The sequence below is a fragment of the Elephantulus edwardii genome, unplaced genomic scaffold (assembly GCF_000299155.1).
Source record: "Elephantulus edwardii isolate Elephantulus edwardi_28Jun2011 unplaced genomic scaffold, EleEdw1.0 scaffold00029, whole genome shotgun sequence".
NCBI lineage: Eukaryota > Metazoa > Chordata > Mammalia > Macroscelidea > Macroscelididae > Elephantulus > Elephantulus edwardii.
The window spans coordinates 9,144,243-9,165,520 of record NW_006399779.1 but is presented as its reverse complement, the minus strand read 5'-3'; the positions used below and the strand labels follow the sequence as shown (position 1 = coordinate 9,165,520).

The 21,278-nt window shown below is 38.0% G+C and overlaps 2 protein-coding genes across 2 annotated transcripts in view; one reads left to right on the top strand and one right to left on the bottom strand.

Moving 5' to 3' along the window:
- IMMP1L (IMP1 inner mitochondrial membrane peptidase-like (S. cerevisiae)) overlaps positions 1-11,547 on the top strand; it is a 55,808-nt gene extending 44,261 nt beyond the window's left edge. The window contains exons 4-5 of the mRNA XM_006883724.1: positions 9,711-9,821; positions 11,405-11,547. Of these exons, the coding sequence (XP_006883786.1) occupies positions 9,711-9,821; positions 11,405-11,473 (180 nt within the window). The 3' untranslated portion in view covers positions 11,474-11,547. The remainder of the gene's footprint in view (positions 1-9,710; positions 9,822-11,404) is intronic.
- A 2,020-nt stretch (positions 11,548-13,567) lies between these two features.
- The window catches only part of DNAJC24 (DnaJ (Hsp40) homolog, subfamily C, member 24), a 51,355-nt gene continuing 43,644 nt past the window's right edge, over positions 13,568-21,278 (bottom strand). Inside the window, exons 3-4 of the mRNA XM_006883782.1 lie at positions 18,446-18,514; positions 13,568-13,698 (exon numbers count right to left, since the gene is read on the bottom strand). Coding sequence (XP_006883844.1) covers positions 13,568-13,698; positions 18,446-18,514 — 200 coding nt within the window. The remainder of the gene's footprint in view (positions 13,699-18,445; positions 18,515-21,278) is intronic.

The following is a 21,278-nucleotide window of genomic DNA, read 5'->3' as shown; positions in this document are numbered from 1 at the left end:
CCCTTCCCAATTTTGAACCATGCGGTGTTACCCTGCTCTGTTCTGACGACTGCCTCCTGGTCCAAGTATAGGTTTCACATTAGCATGATTAAATGTTCTTGGATTCCCATTCTTCTCAGAGTCAGCCACAGTTTGTTATGATCCGCACAAACGCCTTTGCATAGTCAATGAAACACAGGTAGACATTCTTCTGGTTTTCCCTGCTTTCAGCTAAGATCCATCTAACATCAGCAGCAATATCCTAGTACCACGACCCCTTCTAAACTCAGCCTGGACTTCCTCCAGTTCTCTGCTGATGTGCTGTTCCAGTCGTTTTTGGATAATCTTCAGTAGAATCTTGCTCTAAATCCTGCTTTATCCTGTTTATCTCCAATACATTTATTCCCACGGCCCAGATCACTGAATTGATCCATCTCATCAAGGGTCTTTCTCTTCTGTTCTGTCCTTCCACTTTCCCAAAAATGGTTTCCCTCTCCAAGGACTGGTCCTTCCTTGCAACATGCCCAAATTATGTCAGAAAAAGATTCAGAATTCTTGCCTCCAAGGACAAACCTGTTTGTTCTCTTAGCAGTCCATGCTGTATTCAACATTCTTCTCCAGCACCACAGCTCAAAGTCATCAATTATCTTTCTGTCATCCTTAGTCACTGTCTAGCTCTCCAATGCATAACACACAGTTGTGAAGATTGTGGTCCAAATCAGGCGCACCTTAGTCTCCAGTTTGACGTCGTTGCTCTTCAGTACTCTTGAGAGGTCCCTCACAGCTAACTTTCCCAATTCAAGTTGTCTCTTGATTTCCTGGCTGCTGGTACAAAGAGTGTTGACTGTGGAGCCAAGCAAACTAAAACTATTAACTATCTCAGTCTCTTTACCATCCATACTGATGCTGCCAATTGGCCCAGTGGTGAGAATCTTTGTTTTCATGGTGTTGAGCTTGAATCCATATTGAAGGCCGCAGTCCTTCACCTTCTGAAGCAAGCACTTCATGTCCTCAGTTTCAGCGAGTAGGGTTGTGTCATCTGCATAATGCACGTTGTTGATGACTCTTCCACAATCCTGTTGCCACATTCCTCCTCATACAGCCCAGCGTCTCAGATGATCTGTTCTGCACACAAATTGGAAAGGTATGGAGAAAAAATACATTCCTGATGGACCCCCCTTCTTGATTTTGAATCAGGTAGTGTCTCCTTGCTCTGTTCTGACGACTGCCTCTTGATCCAGATATGTTGTTTTTGTTGTTATATGCCATCGAGTCACTTGCAACTCACAGAGACCCTATGTACAACAGCCCTAAACTCTGCTCTGTCTTGTGCCAATTGCACCATCTCCGATACACCCATCCAGATTAGCACAATCACTGAATCAATCCACCTCACAGAAGGCCTTCCTCTCCTACACTGTCCCTACACCCTACCAAGCACGATGTCCCTCTCCAAGGACCGGTCCTTCCTTACAACATGTCCAAAGTATGTTAGACGGAGCCTCAGAATCCTTGCCTCCAAGGAGCCGCCCAGTTTAACCCTTTCCAGGATGAATCTGTTTGTTTTCCGAGCAGTCCATGGTACCCTCAATACTCTTCTCCAGCACCGTAGCTCAAAGGCATCAATTCTTCTATCCTCCTTAGTCATTGACCAACTCTGTAATGCCTAACAAGTGATTGCAAATACCATGGCCTGTATCAGACACACCTTAGTCTCTTCAGTACTTTGGAGAAGTCCCTAACAGCAGACTTTCCCATGGCAATACGTCTTTTAAATTCCTGGCTACTGGTGGCAAGAGTGTTGACTGTGGAGCCAAGCAAACTAAAGCTGTGAACAATCTCAATCTCTTCACCATCCAGCCTGATGCTGCCAATTCTCCCAGTGGTGAGAATCTTTGTCTTCTTGGCATTGAGCCTCAATCCATATGGGAGGCTGCAGTCCTTGACCCTCTGCAGCAAGCGCTTCAGGTTCTCTCCTCAGTTTCAGCAAGCAGGGTTGTGTCATCTGATAGATCTTCCACCAATCTTGACCCCACATTTCTCGTCATAGAACCCAGCCTCCTGGATAATCTGTTCTGCATACAGGTTGAAAAGGTATGGAGACAGGACACATCCTTGGCATACACCCTTCCCTATTTTGAAGCATGCAGTGTTTCCTTACTGTGTTCTGACGACTGCCTGTTGGTCCAAGTATAGGTTTCTCATTAGCACGATTAAATGTTCTGGGATTCCCATTCTTCTCACAGTCACTCACAGTTTGTTATGATCCACACAGTCCAATGCCTTTGCATAGTCAGTGAAGTACAGATATGCATTCTTCTGGTATCCCTGCTTTCCAGGGTATAGGTTTATATAATTTAAGTCCTGGATCCATCATCCCTAGCAAAGCATTAGTGTCTTATGATGCATAAAATGTCTTCTTTTCTCCAAAGCAAATAAATGTGTGTGAGCTGCATAGTGTGATATAGTGCAGTGTTATGAGCTTTAATTCTTTAAACAGATTGACGGCTTTCAAATCTTGACTTTGTAGTACTAGATGTATCTGTGTTATCTTTACCTCTTTATGGGTGTATTTCATCATTTGAATAATGAAGATAAACATACTTCATTGTGTTGTGGTTAAAATAAAAGGCCAATCAAAAAATGAACTTATTTCCAATTTGTTGGAACTGACTCATAGCTGACCCACCACCAGTAGTTTACTGAGGCTGAAATCTTATGGGAAGAGATTGTCTTTCTCCTGGAGTTGCTCATGGATCCAAACATGTCCAAAGTATTAAAGGTGAAGCATTGCCATCTTTGCCTCCAAAGAGCACTCAGGTGTACCATCTCCAAGACATATCTGTTTGTTCTCTTGGAAGTCCATGGCATATTCAATACTCTTATCCATCACCACAACTCAAAGGCATCAATAATTCTGTCATCCTTCTTCATTGTCCAGCTGTCTGATGGATAGCCGGTGATTGGGAAGAACACGGCCTAAATTACATGTACTTTGGCCTTCAAACTGACATCGTTGTTCTTCTGCTCTCTGGAGAGGTCTTTGACTGCAGACTTGCTCAATGCAGTATGTGTTCTGACTTCCTGACTACAGCTCTCAAGGGTATTGATTATTTATCCAAGAATGACTACCTTGTTGACAGCTTTAGTCCTTTCTCCCTGTACCATAATGTTGAGTATTAGTTCTTTGGTGAGGAACTTTGTTTTCTTGATGTTGAGATGCAATCCACAATGAAGACTACAATCCTTGATCTTCTGCAGCAAGTGCCTCAAGTCGTCCTGACTTTCAGCAAGCAAGGTTGTGTCATCTGCATAACACAAGTTATCCTGATGCCATATTCTTCCTCATAGAGTCTAGCTTCTTGAATTATTTGCTCAGCATACAAATTGAATAGGTATAGAGAAAGGATAGAACCCTGACACACTACTTTCTTAATTTTCAGCTCTGCAGTGTTCCCTTGTTCAATTCGGACAACAGCCTTTTTGTCTAGTTATAAGTTTTGCATGAGAATAATTAAGTGTTCTGGGATTCCCATTCTTCTATACTTCTGTAAACTGAATTTAAAAGTAAAATGAGGTACACAGTTTTTCCTTTATAACAGTAATAAAATTTGAAAGTGGTTGTTGTTATGTACTGTTCGGTCAGAATAAACTCATAACTGACCCTCCAGTGGGTTTTCAGAGACAGTTAATCGCCCCTGGAGGAGACTGACCATCTTTCTCCCTCAGAGCACCTGGTGGATTTGAATCACAGGTCTTGATTTTTATTGTGAACGTGAATTTTTTTTTTAGTGTAATTGATAGATCCCGAATCACTGCACTTCCCCTTCTTTTTATGAAACATCAGAAGAAGATAGAAAGAATAAAGAGTTGCTGTACCAAAAATTGGCTGATACAGAATTTTAAGAAACAATTTTCGTTCAAAAGACAGTGGTGATTGGGGAAATTCAAGCTGCTCTGAAGGATTTGGCAAAGAAACAAAGCCCCAGGAATTGATGGAATACCAATTGACATATTTCAAAAAAAGAGATGCAGCCCTGGGTGTGCTCACCAGGCTGTGCCAAGAAATCTGGAGGACAACCACCTGGCCAACAGATTGGAAGAGATCTATATTTATTCCCATTCCAAAAAAAAAAAAAAAAAGATATTCCGACAGGGTGTGAAACAGTATCACTAATATCACACACAAGCAAGGTCCTGCTGGAAATCATCCAGAAACAACTGGAACAGTATATTAACAGAGAATTACCTGAAAAAGAACCTGGATTAAGAAGAGGCTGTAGCACTGGGGACATCATCACCCACTTTAAGATGGATCTTGGCAAAAAGCAAAGTACCAGAGGAATGTCTCTGTTTCATTGACTATGCAAAAGCATTTGACTGTGAGTCATAACAAATTATGGTTAACTTTGCAAAGAATGAGAATCCCAGAAACCTGATTTTTCTCATGTGAAACCTGTTCTTGGACCAGGAGGCAGTCATAAGAACAAGGCAAGGAAACACTCATTGCATAGTTCAAAATCAGGAGGGGAATGTGTCAGGGATGCATCAAATCTCCTTACCTTTTCAATTTGTATGTGGAACAGATAATTCATAAGGCTGGACTTTATGATGAGGAATGTAGCAGCAAGACTGGAGGAACCCTCATTAACATCCTGCATTATGGAGATGACATAACCTTGCTTGCTGAAATGGATGAGGACCTGAAGCATTTGTTGCAGAGAGTTAAGGACTGTAGTCTTCAATATGGATTGAACATCAAGAAGACAAAGATTCTCACCACTAGGCCAATCAGTTGCACCATTATAGATGGAGAAGAGATTGAGGTTGTTAACAATTTGACTTTGCTTGGCTCTACTGTCAGAGACATCTCTAGACTGCTGAAGAGCAATGATGTCAGTTGAGACTAAGTGCATCTGATCCAAGCCATGGTCTTTGCAATTACTTGGTATATATCAGAGAGCTGGACAGTGGCCAAAAATGACAGAAGAACCAATGTGTTTTAAGTTGTGGTGCAGGAGAAGAGTATTAAACATATTGTGGACTGCTAAACGAACAAACAGGTCTGTCTTAGGGTAAAACCAAGCTGTTCCTTGGAGGCAAAGATTTTGATGTTCCATCTCACATATCTTGGGAATGTTGCTAGGAGAGACCAGTCCTTGGAGAAGTATATCATGCTTGCAGGCATGGAGGGACAATGCAAGACAGGAAGACCCAGATGCAGTGGATTGACACAGTAACTGGGATAATGAGAATAGGAGTGTCAGAGACAGTGACATTGGCTCAGGACAGAGCAGAGTTCAGAGCTATTTTCCATAGCATCACTACAATTCATAGTCAACTCGGCAGCACATAATTGATAGAAAACATTGACAAAAAATTGGGCTCCAAGAATTGATGTAATAGCAATTGAAGTGTTTCAACAAATAAGATGCAGCCCTGAATTTGTTTACAAGTCTGTGCCAAGAAATTTGGAAGAAAGCTACCTGCACAACTATCTGGAAGAGATCCTTATCTGTTCCATTTTTAAAAGGGAGATGATCCAACAGAACACAGAAATTATAGAACACTGTCATTAATACTCTATGCAAGTAAAACATACTGAAGATTTGAAAAAAAGTAGAGTGCATAAAGAAAGAATTTCCAAAAATTCAAGCTAGATTCACAAGATGTTATAGAATGAGGGGTACATATAATTGCTGATGTCAGATCTTGGTTGAAAACAGAGAATACCACCAAGATATTTACTTGTGTTTTACTCGCTATTGAAAAGCATTTAGCCATGTGGGTCATAATAAATTATAGCTAACATTAAGAATTGTCTGACACAGAACCATTTCAGAAATAGTATATGATCAAGAAAGAACCTGTGAAAATAAAGGATGAAGTTCAAGCTGCTCTGAAGGAAGTGGCAAAAAAGAAGTGTCCAGGAAATGGTGGAATACCGGATGGACATATTTTTTTTATTGATTTTAATGAAAATTTACAGAGACTTTGGATTTCCATTCATTCATTGTTGCACTTTTCTCCCTGCCTCCTCTCCCCAGTATACTCTTCTCTTTGAAAAGTAAAAGAAAAGTTCCCCCATTGTTTTATAATCCTTCCCCTCAGGTTCATTTCACTCTGCAGCCTTCGTTCTGGACTCCTGTCATGACAATAATACCTAATCATATATACCTTTTTTTTTTTTTAAATATTTTTTTTATTTTTTTTTCTATAATTATATTTTGTTAATTTTCACAAACATTTACAGAGATTTTGGGCCTCCACCCATTCATTGTTGCACCACCCTCTCCACCCTCCTCCCAGCTTGTTCCCGTCCAAATGCCACAGTGCTTGTCAAAGCCAGTTCTGATCAATCTTCTTTGTCAGTGTATCCTTTGCCATTCCCTATCACTCCTCCCTGAGAGAGACTTCACCCTGAGTCATAAGGAAAAGGGCACGGCGTATTCTCTTAGCTACTTCCTGCTGAAAAGGGACGCTGTGGGTTTCAGGGTGAAGATCTTCTCTCACTACTCTAAAGGGCCCCTTTGGCATATATACCTTTTAAACAGTGTTCTCCCTCATCTGTTTCAGTGCAGTATACATTATTTATCCCATCTTTCTCAGTCTTCCCCCCAACCCTGATATCAGTCCTGTTTTACAACAGTGGGACTATGCAGTATTTGTCCCTTTGTGACTGAGATATTTCACTCAGCATAATGTCCTCCAGGGTCACCCATTTTGAATAATATTGCATGAATTCTTTGTTTTTCAATGCAGCATAGTAGTCCATTTTGTGAACATACCACAACTTCTCTATTCATTTATTTGTTGATGGGCACTTAGGTTGTTTCCAACTCCTTGCTGTCATGAACAAAGTCGCAGTAAACATAGGTGTGCATATATCTGCTTGGGTGGCAGTTATGGTCTCTTTGGGGTATAACCTAGTAGTGGAATTGCTGGGTCAAATGTTATTTCTATTTGTAACTTTTAAAATTTATTATTTTTATTTTATCTTATTTTTGTGTGTGTACCGTCAAATCAGATCTGACTGGTTCAGGAGGAGATTGCCCCTCCTTCTCCAGCAGAGTATCTGGTAACTTTTTCAGAAAGTGCCATACTGCCTTCCACAGTAGTTGCACCATTTTACACTTCCACCAACAGTGAATAAGGGTTCAAGTTTCTCCACAACCTCGCCAGCATTTGTTGCTTGCTGTTCTGTTAAAATTTTGCTACTCTTACTGAGGTGAGAAGATTTTGAACATTTCTTCGTGTGCTTGTTGGCTATCTGAATGTCTTCTATGGTGACGTGTCTGTTCATATCCTGTGCCCATTTTTCAATTCGATTGTTTACCTTTATCTTGTTGTGGTACAGATTGACATATTTCAACAGATAATCCTGGATTTGCTCACAAGGTTGTGTCAATTAGAAATCCAATTTATTCCCTTTCCCAAGAGTTGTGATACAACAGGGTATGGAAATTATCCAGCAATATCATTAATCTCATATGCAAACATAATCTTGCTCAAGATTATCCAAAAATTACTAGAACATCAGCAGAAAACTGGCAGAAATCCCAGTAGGGTTTGGAAGAAGAGCTTGTGGCCCTAGGCATATCATTGCTGATGTCAGATGGATCTTGACTGAAAGCAAAGAAAATCAGAGGAACAGCTGTTTGTGTTTTATTGACTATGCAAAGGCATTTGACCATAGATTACTGCAAATTGTGACTAACATTGGAAAGAGTGGGAATCCCAGAACATTTGATTTTTATTGTGCTTGTGCAAAGTCTGTACCTCGACCATGAAGCAGTAGTCTGAACATAGGAAGGGAACACTGCATGGTTCAAACTTAAGAAAGCAGTGTGTGCCAGGCATGTAGCTTTTTTTCTTCTCTGTCTTTTTGATCTATTTGCTGAAAAGATCATTCAGGAGGCTGGACTTTATGAAGAAGAATGTGACATTACGATTGGAGGAAGGCTTATTAACAATATATGTTATGTAGATGGCATAACCTTGCTTTCTGAAACTGAGGAAGAGTTGGAGTGTTTGCAGTCATTAATTTAGATTGAAGAGCAACATCAAGAAAACAGATTCTCTCACTGGGCCAATTGGCAGCACCCTGATGGATGTAGAACAGATTTTGATTGTTAACACCTCAGATCCAGTCAGCACTGTTCGTACCAGCAGTGAGAAAAATCAAAAGACCATAGTCTCGTTGGAAAAATGCTGTCAGGGACCTCTGCCAAAGTGCTAAAAGCAAAGAGACTAGGCATGCCTGATCAAGGCCATGGTTACTTGTTCTGTCACTGAAGAGCCAGTGACTGATTGACATAATTGATGCTTTTGAATTGTGGTGCTGGAGAAGAGTCTTGAACATACCACGAACTGCCAAGAGAATTAACTGGTCTGTCCTGAAGAGGGTGAAACCACAGTGCTTCTTGGAGGCAATGATTTAAAACTTTGTCTCACATGCTTTGGGCTTGTGGCCAGGAGGGACCAGTCCTTGAAGGACAGCATGCTTGGAAAGATAGAGGGTCAGCACAGGAGAGGAAGACCTTAATGGGGTTAGGTGTAGGATTGCACTACAGCTTCTTATCATTAGGCCACTAGAGACCACATTGTCACACAGTCACCAAGATTGTGATTCCAACTCTTTTAACCCTGTAAACAAATCTCATGAACTGTTTGGATATGTCTAAGAAGTCTCTGTAGTTTGTTAAGTGTTGACAAATGTAGTTACATGGATGTTGTTACCTATATATGAATGTCTACTTATTTGATAGGCTTTTCTAGACACGTATGTATGAATCCATTAGCTTTTTTGTTGTTGAAAATCTGCATGTATTACTGTATTTAGCAAAATTGTTCCTTTTTCTCTTCAACTTACAAGTGTCTTTATTTACCTTGGTTAAGTTGTGTTGGCTTCACAAATATCTGGTGTTGCCTTTTCCATCACTAAATTGAAAATGTACTATCCAGAAATGATTCTCCCTGTGAAGGCATTTTTAAGAAATGTGTTCTGTGGTAAATGTTTATCATTCTGATTGAGCAAAATCTTAAAACTCATAACCAGTTAATACACATAAAAGAAGCAGGGTCTTTTCACTCAACATAAGGTCACCATCATTAATTATATAACTGATGATAGTTTAATAAATCTTTCTAGTTCTTGATGGTCATTATTGAAGTATAATGCATTGAAGATATGGCCTGTAACAAAAGCAGAACAGGGATCTTAATTGGAATTCTGACAAGCTCACTCCTATAAAATGATGAGATTATTTGTAATTGATGTCACAATCAATTACCATTTAGTTCATCATGAGCATTCTAATAAGTCTGGCCTGGGTACTGGCCCCAGGATGTGGCAGAGTGAGTAGCTGCCCTGCTTCTGTTATTGAGATAGGAGGGCACATTTTCAGTCAGCATCTTAATGACCTCTTTTGAAGTCTATTAAATTAATGATCCTGTCACACTATTTTGATCTCTTATGACTTCAGTTTGGGGTTGGTATAACAGATTGTTTAGGAACTATGTGGGGGGAAAATAGGCCTTTTAAAAACCTGCAATTAGTTGTACAAGAAACAAAAACAAAAGTGTAAACCACAGATTTTACATGTTTTTAAAAGGACACTTTAATGTATTTCCCACACATACACAAAAAAAAGGTATGCTTTTAACTTCTAATACGCAAAATTCTATTTCCCCCCATATTAATAGAGGCTGCTTTTCTTGTCTAATTCTAGGTTCCAATGGGTCATGTTTGGTTAGAAGGTGATAATCTACAGAATTCTACAGATTCCAGATACTATGGACCTATTCCATATGGATTAATAAGAGGACGTATCTTCCTTAAGGTACTGTTTTCCTTTTAAAATGTACTCTTTTCTGAGTAGGAACCCCCCCCCCACTTCAGTTTCTTTCAATATAAACTTTGGAATAAGAACAATCACTGCCTTTATGTATTGGAATGATTACATTTTATGAGCATATGTAGGAAACATTATTTTCTCCCTCTCCGTAAAATCAACAAACTCAATCCCACTGCCATGAAGTGCATCCTGAGTCACATCAATCTTCAGTGGCTTTCCAAGGCTGCAAATCTTTAGGCGCGAAGAGTGCTCATCTTTCTTTAGTGGAGCACCACCTTAGAAGATGTAAACCACAGAACTTTCAGTTCACAGCCCAATATGTAATGCACTGTGCCCCCAGAGTGGGAGGATTTTTTTGTTTCTTTGAATATTTTAAAACTGTTTTAGTTATAGCTTACTGAATCTTCAATCTATGTTGTCAAGTGTCGTCGACTCATGGATGACTCATAGTAATGCTATGAACGAAAGACCTGAACTCTTGTATAACTTCCGTTTCGCCACGTTCATAGAGGCAAGCTATTTCGGAAGTGGATGCCACTCCTACATCTAACCTTGTTTTAATCAGGGAGCTCCACCAAATACTGTCCACCATGGGTAACCATTAGCCTGAGCATGTATTACTATTTATTGGCAGAGAAGCAGTCTAAAATTAACTTCATACTTTGATACCTAGTAACATGGTGATGGGAATAAAGAAATTGTGTGTAAAATAAATGTTTGAATCTTTAAAAAGTTCGGGGGTTTTTATTAGCTCTTCTTGTCACTAGTACAAGAAAACCACACGATTATTTCAGACTACTGGACAATTTATAGGATCTTTCTATTTAAATAAGATTATGCCCCCTTTATATCTATGCCTCTGTTCAGCATGAAGAAGCCAGAGAGTCGGCATCCAATTCCCAAATCAATAAGACAGTTGGTTTAATTACTATTGGAAAATGCTTGTCATTCCTCTGTAGCATCTGGTCCCCACTGGACCCTCATCATTTCCTTCACCTGCTCCCCCCACCGACCAACCTGTGCAGCTCTGCAACTGCATCCTGGCCCATCCTCACACTCCTGCCCCCAACCCTCACCTCCTTGTACCCCCAATATGTTTTTCCCAATAAAAAAATATTTAATAAAAAAAAATAAGATTATGCAAGTGCCTAAATCTTAAACATGAGTTCTAATGATTTAGTGGTAAGGAGCTGCACTGCCTGCCCTAAAGCACACAATTCAAATCTGCCAGCTGCTCTAGGGGAGGCGGATGGGCAGCCTCCCACCATGTGATTTATTGCTTGTGAAAGCCTACTGGAGGGTCGGCAATGAGGTGGTTCTGTCTTGACATTACACAACAAATCCTAGCCATTTACGTTCAGTTGTACGGTTCAAAGTTTACAACTGACTAATATGGGGCAGTAAAAAGCAAGCATGCATGCAAAATGCACATGTACTCACTATATCCAAACAATACACATGTACTTCAGAATTCATAGACAAGCTTAATAGTGATGTAAGTTTAAAAGAAAGGCGTATGAGAGGATCAAATCTCACTTTCACTGTGTCTTCACATTTTTATTTTACAGGTATGGCCCTTGAGTGATTTTGGCTTTCTGCGAGACAATCCTAATGGCCACAGATTTTCTGATGATTAGCAAGCATTTATTCTTTTATTAACTTCTGTTCAAGTGAATTATTTTCATTGTAACCATGTATTTACCAATAAACTGTTATTCAATTTTGGCTGTTGTTAAATGTAAACAAGCAACACATACTCTGCAGTTTTTATAAAATATATGAATGTACAGATAATAGAAACCAAACAAAAAATTTTTAGGGAAAAAATTGGGTGACTATCTCACTTGGGGAATTTGTTTTACTGAACATAAATAATCTCTTGACCATGCCATATTCTTTAATTACATTCTAAGTGTGAGTACTTAACTAGTCTTAACTTAGAAATCCAATCTGATAACACCAAGTTTCACAGCAAAAGGCAGCTTCTGTGTCATGTGCTTGGCTAACTTAATGTGTTTCAGTGATCTCTTAAAGGATTTGTTAGGGCTCTTTAAATATTTTAACATACATTGTACACAGAATATGAAATATGGAAAGGAAACCTTCTGAAATCTCTAATCAGCTGTAGTAAAAAAATTAATACAGTATAAAGCCCATTTTCATATATAAGCAGATTAGTGCTCTTCATAAATAATATGCATTAATCTAAATCTGAAATAAAAAAGGAAGGTACTCCACCCAAATTTCTTATCTGTATTTTTTTTCTAAATTACATTCTAAAATGAAGACTGCCAATGTGCAAGAGCTTCCTCCACACTTCAGTATGTTATCATCGTTGTTAGGTGTTGTATTACCACATAGGGTTTTCTAGGCTGTAATGTTTAGGATTACAGATTGCCAGGTCTTTCGCCTGCAGAGCACTGAGTGGTTCAAATAACCTTTTCCTTTAGCAGCCGAATGGAAAGACTCTATCGATGTAGTCATAGAGGGCCAGAATGGGATCAAGCTTTCTGCTGCTGAAGTCATCCCTGTCTACAGCTGTCCCTTATCCTTCTTTATTAACTTTGAAATGAACTCATACTCACATCCAGTCATCATTGGGGAGAACTAACTCATGATGGTTGTTAAGTGCCATCAAGTCATAGACAACCCAAGGCTACCCTATGAATGAGTCTTGAACACAAAACTTTCATCTTTCTCCAAGTTTACAGAGTTTCTGGAGGCAAGCTTATTTTGAAAGTGGATGTCATTCCTGCTTCTGTTGCAGACCAAGGGTCCCAAATAATGGAACTTTATAATTATTAATGAGACAAACAGCCAGGAGGGAGATAGAGCAGAGAGCATTAAAACAGGGGGCCAGCAGTTCTTGACTGAAGACCCCAAGTCATGTTTCTCTGTGTATTTATTGATAATCTGGGGAAGCAAATAACAAAAAAATTCCTTGTAAATGAAGGTGAAATTTTCTCTATTGTCAACCTAATGCTCTAGCTCAGGAAGTATTTCCCAGGAAGTAACATTCCCTCTGTAGGAGGGCCCCAGATGTCTCCTGTCAGCAGGGAACAAACAGCTCCTTTTCTGGGATCTGCCACAAGAGAAATCCTGTAATTCCTTCAATTCCTTAACAAGGGTTTTCACATTATGTTTGGTATAAAGTTTGGCTTCCGATACTCTTCCGAGCCTGTTTTACTGGGGAGAGCCACTATCAGCTCATGCCCTATTGTGAACAAGAGCCACACCCTAGTCTCAAACCCAAACCAGAAAACACCTTAGCAGAACCTGGCTGTTCCACTCATCTTCCCAGCCTGAGAATAGCTCCAGACTGGCAGCCAAACTCATGGTAGTCACAAAGATATTTATCCTTGTAATTTTAGAGTTTGAGGGAAAGGTTGGAGGGACAGCTAGAAATGTAAATGTTTCCATAAATGAATACATGATGATACTCTCTTACTCATTATGAAAGAAGGAAAAGGGAAATTCTTTTTTGTATAATGGAGAAAATACCAGTATATTTCTCAGCTGGGAATTCAAATCCTTTTTAGAAAGGAGGGTAATTTCTAAGTATAAACTACCAATAAATGCAAACAACTACTTTCTATTCATATGATGTGGCCTGTGTTTTCTTAGCAAACAACAGAGACAACATAAAAATAATTTAACTTCTTTAATATTTTAAGAGGACTCTCCTTAACATGTCTGAATATACAGTTAGAAGATTCCAGGAAGGAATGATTTCAGGTACAATGGAGAAGCTCCACAATTAATGAACATGTGTCACAAGAAATCAGGCTAACTTCTTCTGCTTCATCCTTAGAAATGCTGTATTTTCCACCGCAACGGCATCTCAGCGAAAATGAGTGATCATCTAAAAAAAAAATAAAAAGTGACTTAACTGCTTAGAAATAATGACTGTATTAATACTTTAGAGAATGCACAGAAGCTTAGTGTTGTATTCATTTGTCCCCCAAAAGGTATTTCCAAATTCTAATACTCAATACTTGTGGACTGTGACCTTACTGGCTCTAGATTACTTCCAGCTGTAATAGGTGACTATGAGGTCATACCAGAGTTATTGTTATGTGTTGTCGAGTTGAGGAAGACTCACAATGACCCTATGAACAATAGCTCTGAACCCTGCCTGACCTATCCTGAGCCAATCTCAGTACTTGAGTGGAGTGGCCCTAATCCAATAAACTTGTGTTCTTGTAAGAGGAGGAGAGGAAGAAAGATTAAAGACAGAGGCAGACACATAGTGAAGACCATGTGACACTGGGGCATAGTTTAGAGTTTCATGTTTCCAACAAACCAAGGGATGCTAGCTGGGGCTACTGAGAACCTGAACAGAAGATTCCCCTGGTGGCTTCAGAGACAGCATGGTCCTGCTGACAGCCTGAATTTGGACTTCTAGGCTCCACAACTGTCAGAGAATTAATTTCTGCTGTTTTAAGCCAACAACTATTTTGTCATCATGGTCTTTGGAAAATAATGTCTTCAGTAAAGATGAAATGTATTGAAATGATAGCTAGGAAAACATCTTGCATGAGGTACTTTCTGAAAATTCTCTGCAATCTTTATGATAGAAATGAAATGAAGCTATTAATAGTACAGAAATGTGATGAGAGGGAATGCTCAAAAGTGACCCAGGCTATTTATTTGAAGAGTCTTATTTTCTTAAAAATCATAAACATTTTATCATCTCAACAATTTAGATTTTACATTTATCAATGTCTAAAACATCATGTTAAGGAATAAGGGAAAAAAGCTCTACCCTTCTCAAAAGTGAAGCAGCATGGTGCTTTCATTGGGAGAGTATCTTATTAACTCAGTTGTTGTAACACATTTAGCACAGAAAATCTATAGTGTCACTTTTCCTTAAGGACCCTGACTCAATTATGTAAACATAACTGTAAAGTATCTTTTTTCTGTGTATACCTGTTTTTGGCATGATTCATAAACTACAAGGACCACAGCCAAAGAGATCCCCAAAGGCGATATAATACTTTTAACTGAAGAGAATGATTCCCCAAAGGCAAACAAGAAATTTCACGGAGTTTGTCATTTTCTTGAGAATCTGAAATCCTTGTGCCCTATGAATAAAAGGATTTCTGGATCGACTGGACATTTCCTTACTGTTTTCAACATGGATTATATCTCACTGTTAATAAAACAAAAATCCTCACCACCTAAGAATCAACATCATAGTAGATAGGACAAAAGTCTGCAATTGTTAACTCTTTCATCTTAGAGCCACAATCAATAATCAAGAAATCAAAAGATGCATTGCACTGGGAAAATATGCTGGCCACGACCTCCCTAAAGTGCTAAAGAGTCATAATGTCAGTTTTAAAACTGAGGTGAACCTGATCCAAACCAGAGTCTTTTCAATTACTTGCTATGCATATAAAACCTGGGTGATGACCAAGGATGACAGAAGAATCCGTTCCTTGGAGTTGTGTTAGAGAACAGTACTGAATATCCTATAGACTTCCAAAAGAACAAGTCTGTGCTGGAGAAAAGTGCAGCCAGGGTATTCCTTAGAGTCAAGGATGGTGAAAATTCATCTCATATACTCTGGACATATTAGAAGGGGCCAGACTTAGACAAAGACATGCTTGGAAAAATGGGAGGACCAATGCAAGAAAGACTCAGCAAGAAGGATTGGCACAGTAAGTGTAACAATGAGCTCAAGTATGCTGGAAACGGTGAAGATAGCACAAGATAGGACAAGGGTCAGATGTGCTGTACATAAGGTTGCTGTGAGGTGCAGTTGATGGCACACAGAACTGGTGAGAAATCACTGTGAAAGATATTTTACTGATCACAGTATCTACTGCAATCCTAATTTTTTATTAGAGATACACAGTTCTCAGAGTATTCATGATTTTCTACAATCCAATCTGTTCATTCAGTTAAATTCAGAACTTCATTTAACACTTAAATTACATCCAAACGCAAATACTCTACTGTTATGAAGATTTTAACTCCTGGTACCCTTCTATTGGGTTTCTAAGGTGAGGCTGTAAATCTTAACAGGAGGAAATTGCTCATCTTTTTCCTGTAGAGCAACTAGTAGGTCAGTAGCTCAAAATTTAACCAACTATGCCACCAGCACCCCCTCCTAAAGACAAGAAACAATTCAACTACCTCATAGATGTTCTCTAATCAAGTTCAGCTTTGGAAAAATCAGCCGTGAAATAAGCCATATTTATAGGTTCCTTCTATCAGCTAAAAAGAGGAATTGTGTTAATTCTTCATTATAGTGCCTCTTCCACGACCGGGGGGGGGGGAATTAATCTTCAATTTTAAAATGCTGTTCAACCATCTTCCATATATTGATAATAGAAAAATGAATGAGTGTATAACTTAAATGTGAATGGTTCTGTGATTAATTAGCTATTAAAGTACCTATTCTAACCATGATTTTCTTAAATCTTAGTCTTCCCCTCCTTTGTGTGTGGTTTTCACCACCTCAGTGAACACTGAGAAGCAATGTTATGGGACAGGTATGTGTTCAGTGACTGATGCAGGAGAGTGCCATGGCTGACTTCTGGAGGTCTGTCACAGATGATTCAAAATGTTAGTGCTCACTAAAGACTTGTTGAAAATTTCTTCTTTTTCTACTGTCATGCCTTTATAAATTGACATAACAGAGACCATCAATTAAAATACACGGAATGCAAACCAACAAATTAAGCAAACTGTATCATACATAAACAGTAAAGAGTAACTCTAGTCTTTCAGTAATTCTTCTCAATAATTTTTCACTTTTAAGCAAATAAAAGACCATCTTTTGATCAAGCAGATGTCAATTTGGTCTTATCTCTCCTGTAGTTTTACCAGTTATTTCTGTTCTGGATCTTCCCTTTCCAGGGCTATTCTGTAATTAACCTTGAAAAAATTTCTCAATAGTTTTTTACTTGCCCAGTTGATCACACTTTTTATATTACTTCATCTGCTAATGCTGCTCTTTTCATGGGCATTATTTTCCTCAAAACATTACATGATCAATTTTAAATATTCCTGAAAAAATTATGGCTTCATATATCAGCATTTTCTCTTATAAGGACAAAGATTCTTTTCATCATAAAAACAAAAATTTAAATAAGCACATAAACTTTAATTTAAATTTTAATTTATATGAGCATCCAGTCAGTTCTCATAATCTTTCGTTGGATTTCCGAGGCTGTAAATCATAATGAGATTTACCCATCTTTGGTAATGTCCATCCTTCTCTTTGAACTGCTGTGGATTCATTCACATGGCCTTGAGGTTAGCAGTGGCACTTACTATGAACCGTGCCACTAGAGCTCACTGTAAATAGCACTGAAAAACACCAATCGCAACTTCCATGCTTGATAACACTATAGCTGTTTATTAATGATTAACTTGGTTATAACTGGGACGCTTTTTTAATCGTCTTCATTATCAAGCTTGCTGATAGATCCAAGTACAACACATTTATTGCAACTCTAAGTAATTTCATGCTCTTTATTTCCTTCAACACAATGGCATTTTTATTGGTATTAGCTCTTATTTATTGAATGAACAAATACTTATGTCCCTACAAATCCCAAACTAATATAAAATTTTTAAATATACAAACCCATCAAATTTTCCAATTATTCACTACAACTAAGAATTTTTTACTCTAGGACTTCAAAGAAGAAATACTGAAACCACTGGAGTGGTTTTGGAACTGCAGCCATAGGCAAAATCATGACTCCTCATCTACGTTAATATGGCTTACAATCTAATTCCTTAAAAACAATAAAAATTAAGATCTTTCCATTTAAAAAAGTATTTTCATAAACTTGGTTTCAGGAAGGATGTTCTTCTTATCCACATCCACTATAATTATAAACCCCTGGCTTAGTGGTAAGAAGGTGCACTACCAATACAAAAGTGATCGGTTCTAATCCACCTGGTGCTCCATGGAAGAATGGTGAGCAATGTCCTCGTATGTGATTTAATGTCTCTGAAAACTTGCTGGAGGGTCAACCATGAGGTAGTTCCAACCTGACAGTACACAACAATAATGTTTTCATATCCCAGCTTGAGTAAGAAACTACCACAGAATGTAGGAAATAAAATTAGATTTAAAGTTCTAGTAACAGAAAAGGGTTCTGGTGGCAAGAATCCTGAAGGCATGCGATTTGAGGCCATCAGCTATAAAGAGGTGGGGACGGGGAGAAGACTGGGCAATCTCCTCCCATGCAATTAAATGCTGAAAACACTCTTGGAGGGTTGGCTCAAACTCTACAGTCCACAACAAATAATAGAAAAGAGGGAGAAAAGGATAACAACTTCATATTATACAGAGTAACAGACTGTTATTTGCTCTTTTAGAAATAATTAAAAACTCAAGGTGAAAATTAAGCTTTCATGTTATGTATACCTAACAATTTAAGATTACATATAAAGAAAAACAAAAATTGTAATAATTCCTCTCTATTGTCAATTGGGGGGCACCCTTATCATTTTATTTACCATTATTACTCAGAGCATAATTCAAAAACAAATCTAATAAAAAATTATGTAGTCAATGCTCCATTTTCTTACTAAAAAATCTGTACTACTTTACTTCCTATAGTCAGGGAGGGAAAAGTTCCAACCTTCATTCCAGGACATTTCTTCAAGATATATCCGAGCATCTACTGGTCCAATATTTCTTAGGTCATCTTCTGTAAAATACACAATTAGACATTTAGTTTTGATACTTTAAATATAAAGATGTAAAATGCTGAGAAGACAGCTTCAGTATAGTTCCTGCAAGTCCTATAAGTCTATTTACCTTATAAAAACTCACATTTTTTTGCGGCTGGGTGCTCAACTTGACTCAGCATCTCTACATACAAGAGATTGAAACCCAGCCTGATCCTGTGCCAACTTCACAACCTCCACTGCTTAAGCTCACTGCTGCCATGTCACTGAGTGTCATCCTCTCTTTCTCTGACCCTCTCTCCTTTTCCAACCATGTTGTCCGTGTCAAATTACTGGACCCGTCTGATAAAATGCCCAAAGTATGTGAGATGAAGCCTCACCATCCTTGCTTCTAAGGACCACAAAATTTTAAAGTAATGGACTTCAGATGACAGAAAAATTTATATCACTTCGTATAAACTTTCACCGTTAAAATCTATCCCATTTTTCTATAAATAGGCAACATGAAATTGATGCTTCTTTGCAACCAATTTTTCTGTGGAACATGAGAACATCCTTGTTAGGTAGTAATTTTCAAAATCATTGCTTCTGTGTGCTATCTATGTAGTATTCCATCCTGTGAATGTACCATAATTTCTCAATCTATTAGATTGTGGTTGAACATTTAGGCTGTTTGCATGTTCTTGCTATGGTGAATAAGCTACTTTAAACACTGGTGACAAATCTCAATTTGTGCCCCAGTTCTCATTTTCTCAGGGTATATTCCAATCAGTGGAACAGCTGGGTCATATAGAATTTCTATGTTCCATTTTCTGAGGAAATGCCAAACTATCTTACAGAATGGTTGTACCATTTTACAATCCCACCAAGAGTGCATAAGAGTTCCTTTCTATCTCTCTACATCCTCTCCAACATTTATTACTTGCTGTCCTGTTAAAACTTTGCCACTGCTACTGGGATGAGATGCTCAGTCCCATAAGTACATACACGGTGTAAGACCATTATTGTAGAAATAGAAAACTAAGAAAATGTGTATAAGGATCCAGGGGAGGGTAGGAGCAGAGAGGTGAGGATGGGCAAGGAAGCAATCACAGGGTCACACAATTTAATTGGTAGAGGGACAGGTGGGTAAAGGAAATGGGAAAGATCTGGTATGAAAAAACAATGTATATTAACTTTGTATGTAAACCAGTATAAGATTTTTCTTTAACAAAAAAAACCCCCCAAAACCACACCCCCCCACAAAAAAATATAGAGTTGGTTATAAATGTTTATGATTCTTAGTTGTAATATTTTACTAGTTTCCTAATTTTAGGTGGCTAAGTATTTTTCTTCTCAGAAGGATATTCAAATCAAATCAAATGAGATTAGGCTTAAAGTATTTTAGAGAATAAAACTATCCAAATGTTAAGTGGCATTAATCATTTAGATTTTTACATGCCTGAAAAAGAATAATTACAAAGAGAATGGCTTTAATATTTAAGTAACTCCATAACTGTACTGTATTGATGTTCCACTGCTATCTTCAGGGCCTAAGTTTTTCATACAAAGTTCAAGAAACCTAGAATTCAGGAAAAGTTCAGGTAGTAGAAGAATACATTTTGAGATAAAGGAAACAGCTCCTGATGGGAATCACTGGTCTTTGTTTTTAAAAGCATTATTATACTTCCTGTATCTTGTATTGTTCTTGTAGAAGTCAAAGCTTAAAAAGAAACTACTAAAATCCACCCCCACCCCAAAGAAATTTTCTTTAGCTGTCTCACTAGTCTCTTGTTCACTTGCTGAGAATGCTTCCTTTTGTTCCCGTGTGAATGCCTACAATTTAATTATATTTAATAACTGCCTGTTCAAAATTTATTGGTGAGTTACATGATTTTATAATAGATGAAAAGATTATACAATATTTTGAACTCACTATGGCTTTCTATTAAGGTATGTCAAATATTATATCACTTCATTTTTATAAGGTATCAACAAATTTAAACCCAAAGATTTATATATATAGATTTTTCTTAGTGGTCAAGGATGGTTCTTTCACCTCTAGAACATTCAATATAAAGGCTTAAAGGATGGAAGAAAATAGTCTTAAATGTTTTACTTTCTCATATACCTTTTATATCAGAAGGACTGAAATAATATGTTTAAATGAGGAGGTGAAACACTGTCAGATCTGAGGAAGGGGGTTAATAATCAATGAGATGGACCAACCCAGTTACTGTTGACACAACCTGAGCATGTTGGAGACCATGAGGACAGAGCAGAGTTCTGATCTGTTCATAGGGCTGGTATGAGTTGCAGTCAACTCAAAAGCAAATAACATCAGGTGTAATCAAATAATACTTAAACTGTTTCTAGTTCATGGTATTTTAAGCAGTTTTTAGAAGTCTGAACAGTTAATGACAAGACATGAATATTAATAGTAAATTAAAAAAACACTCAATATCCTTTTTGCCAGTTTTCATTTTAAAATAATGGTAACGGACAAATATAATCTGCTTCTTATTGGAAAGCCACTGTTATTCTCCCCTATTTACTATAACAAACAGCCTATAATCCTTTCTATTTGTCCACCTACTGAAAAAACTGACTTTTACATTTTCCTACTTTTTTCTATTCCTGTCCACAGGACCTTTAGAGCAGCTACCTATTTTTCAGTCACTGTTACATGCCATTGAGTGCACTGTAACTCAATAAAATTCTATATATTGACCTGCTTTTTCAGTAGCTAGACCATATTTCCTGGTAAAACAAATACATTATAATATGCCCATGTTTTATGGCTAT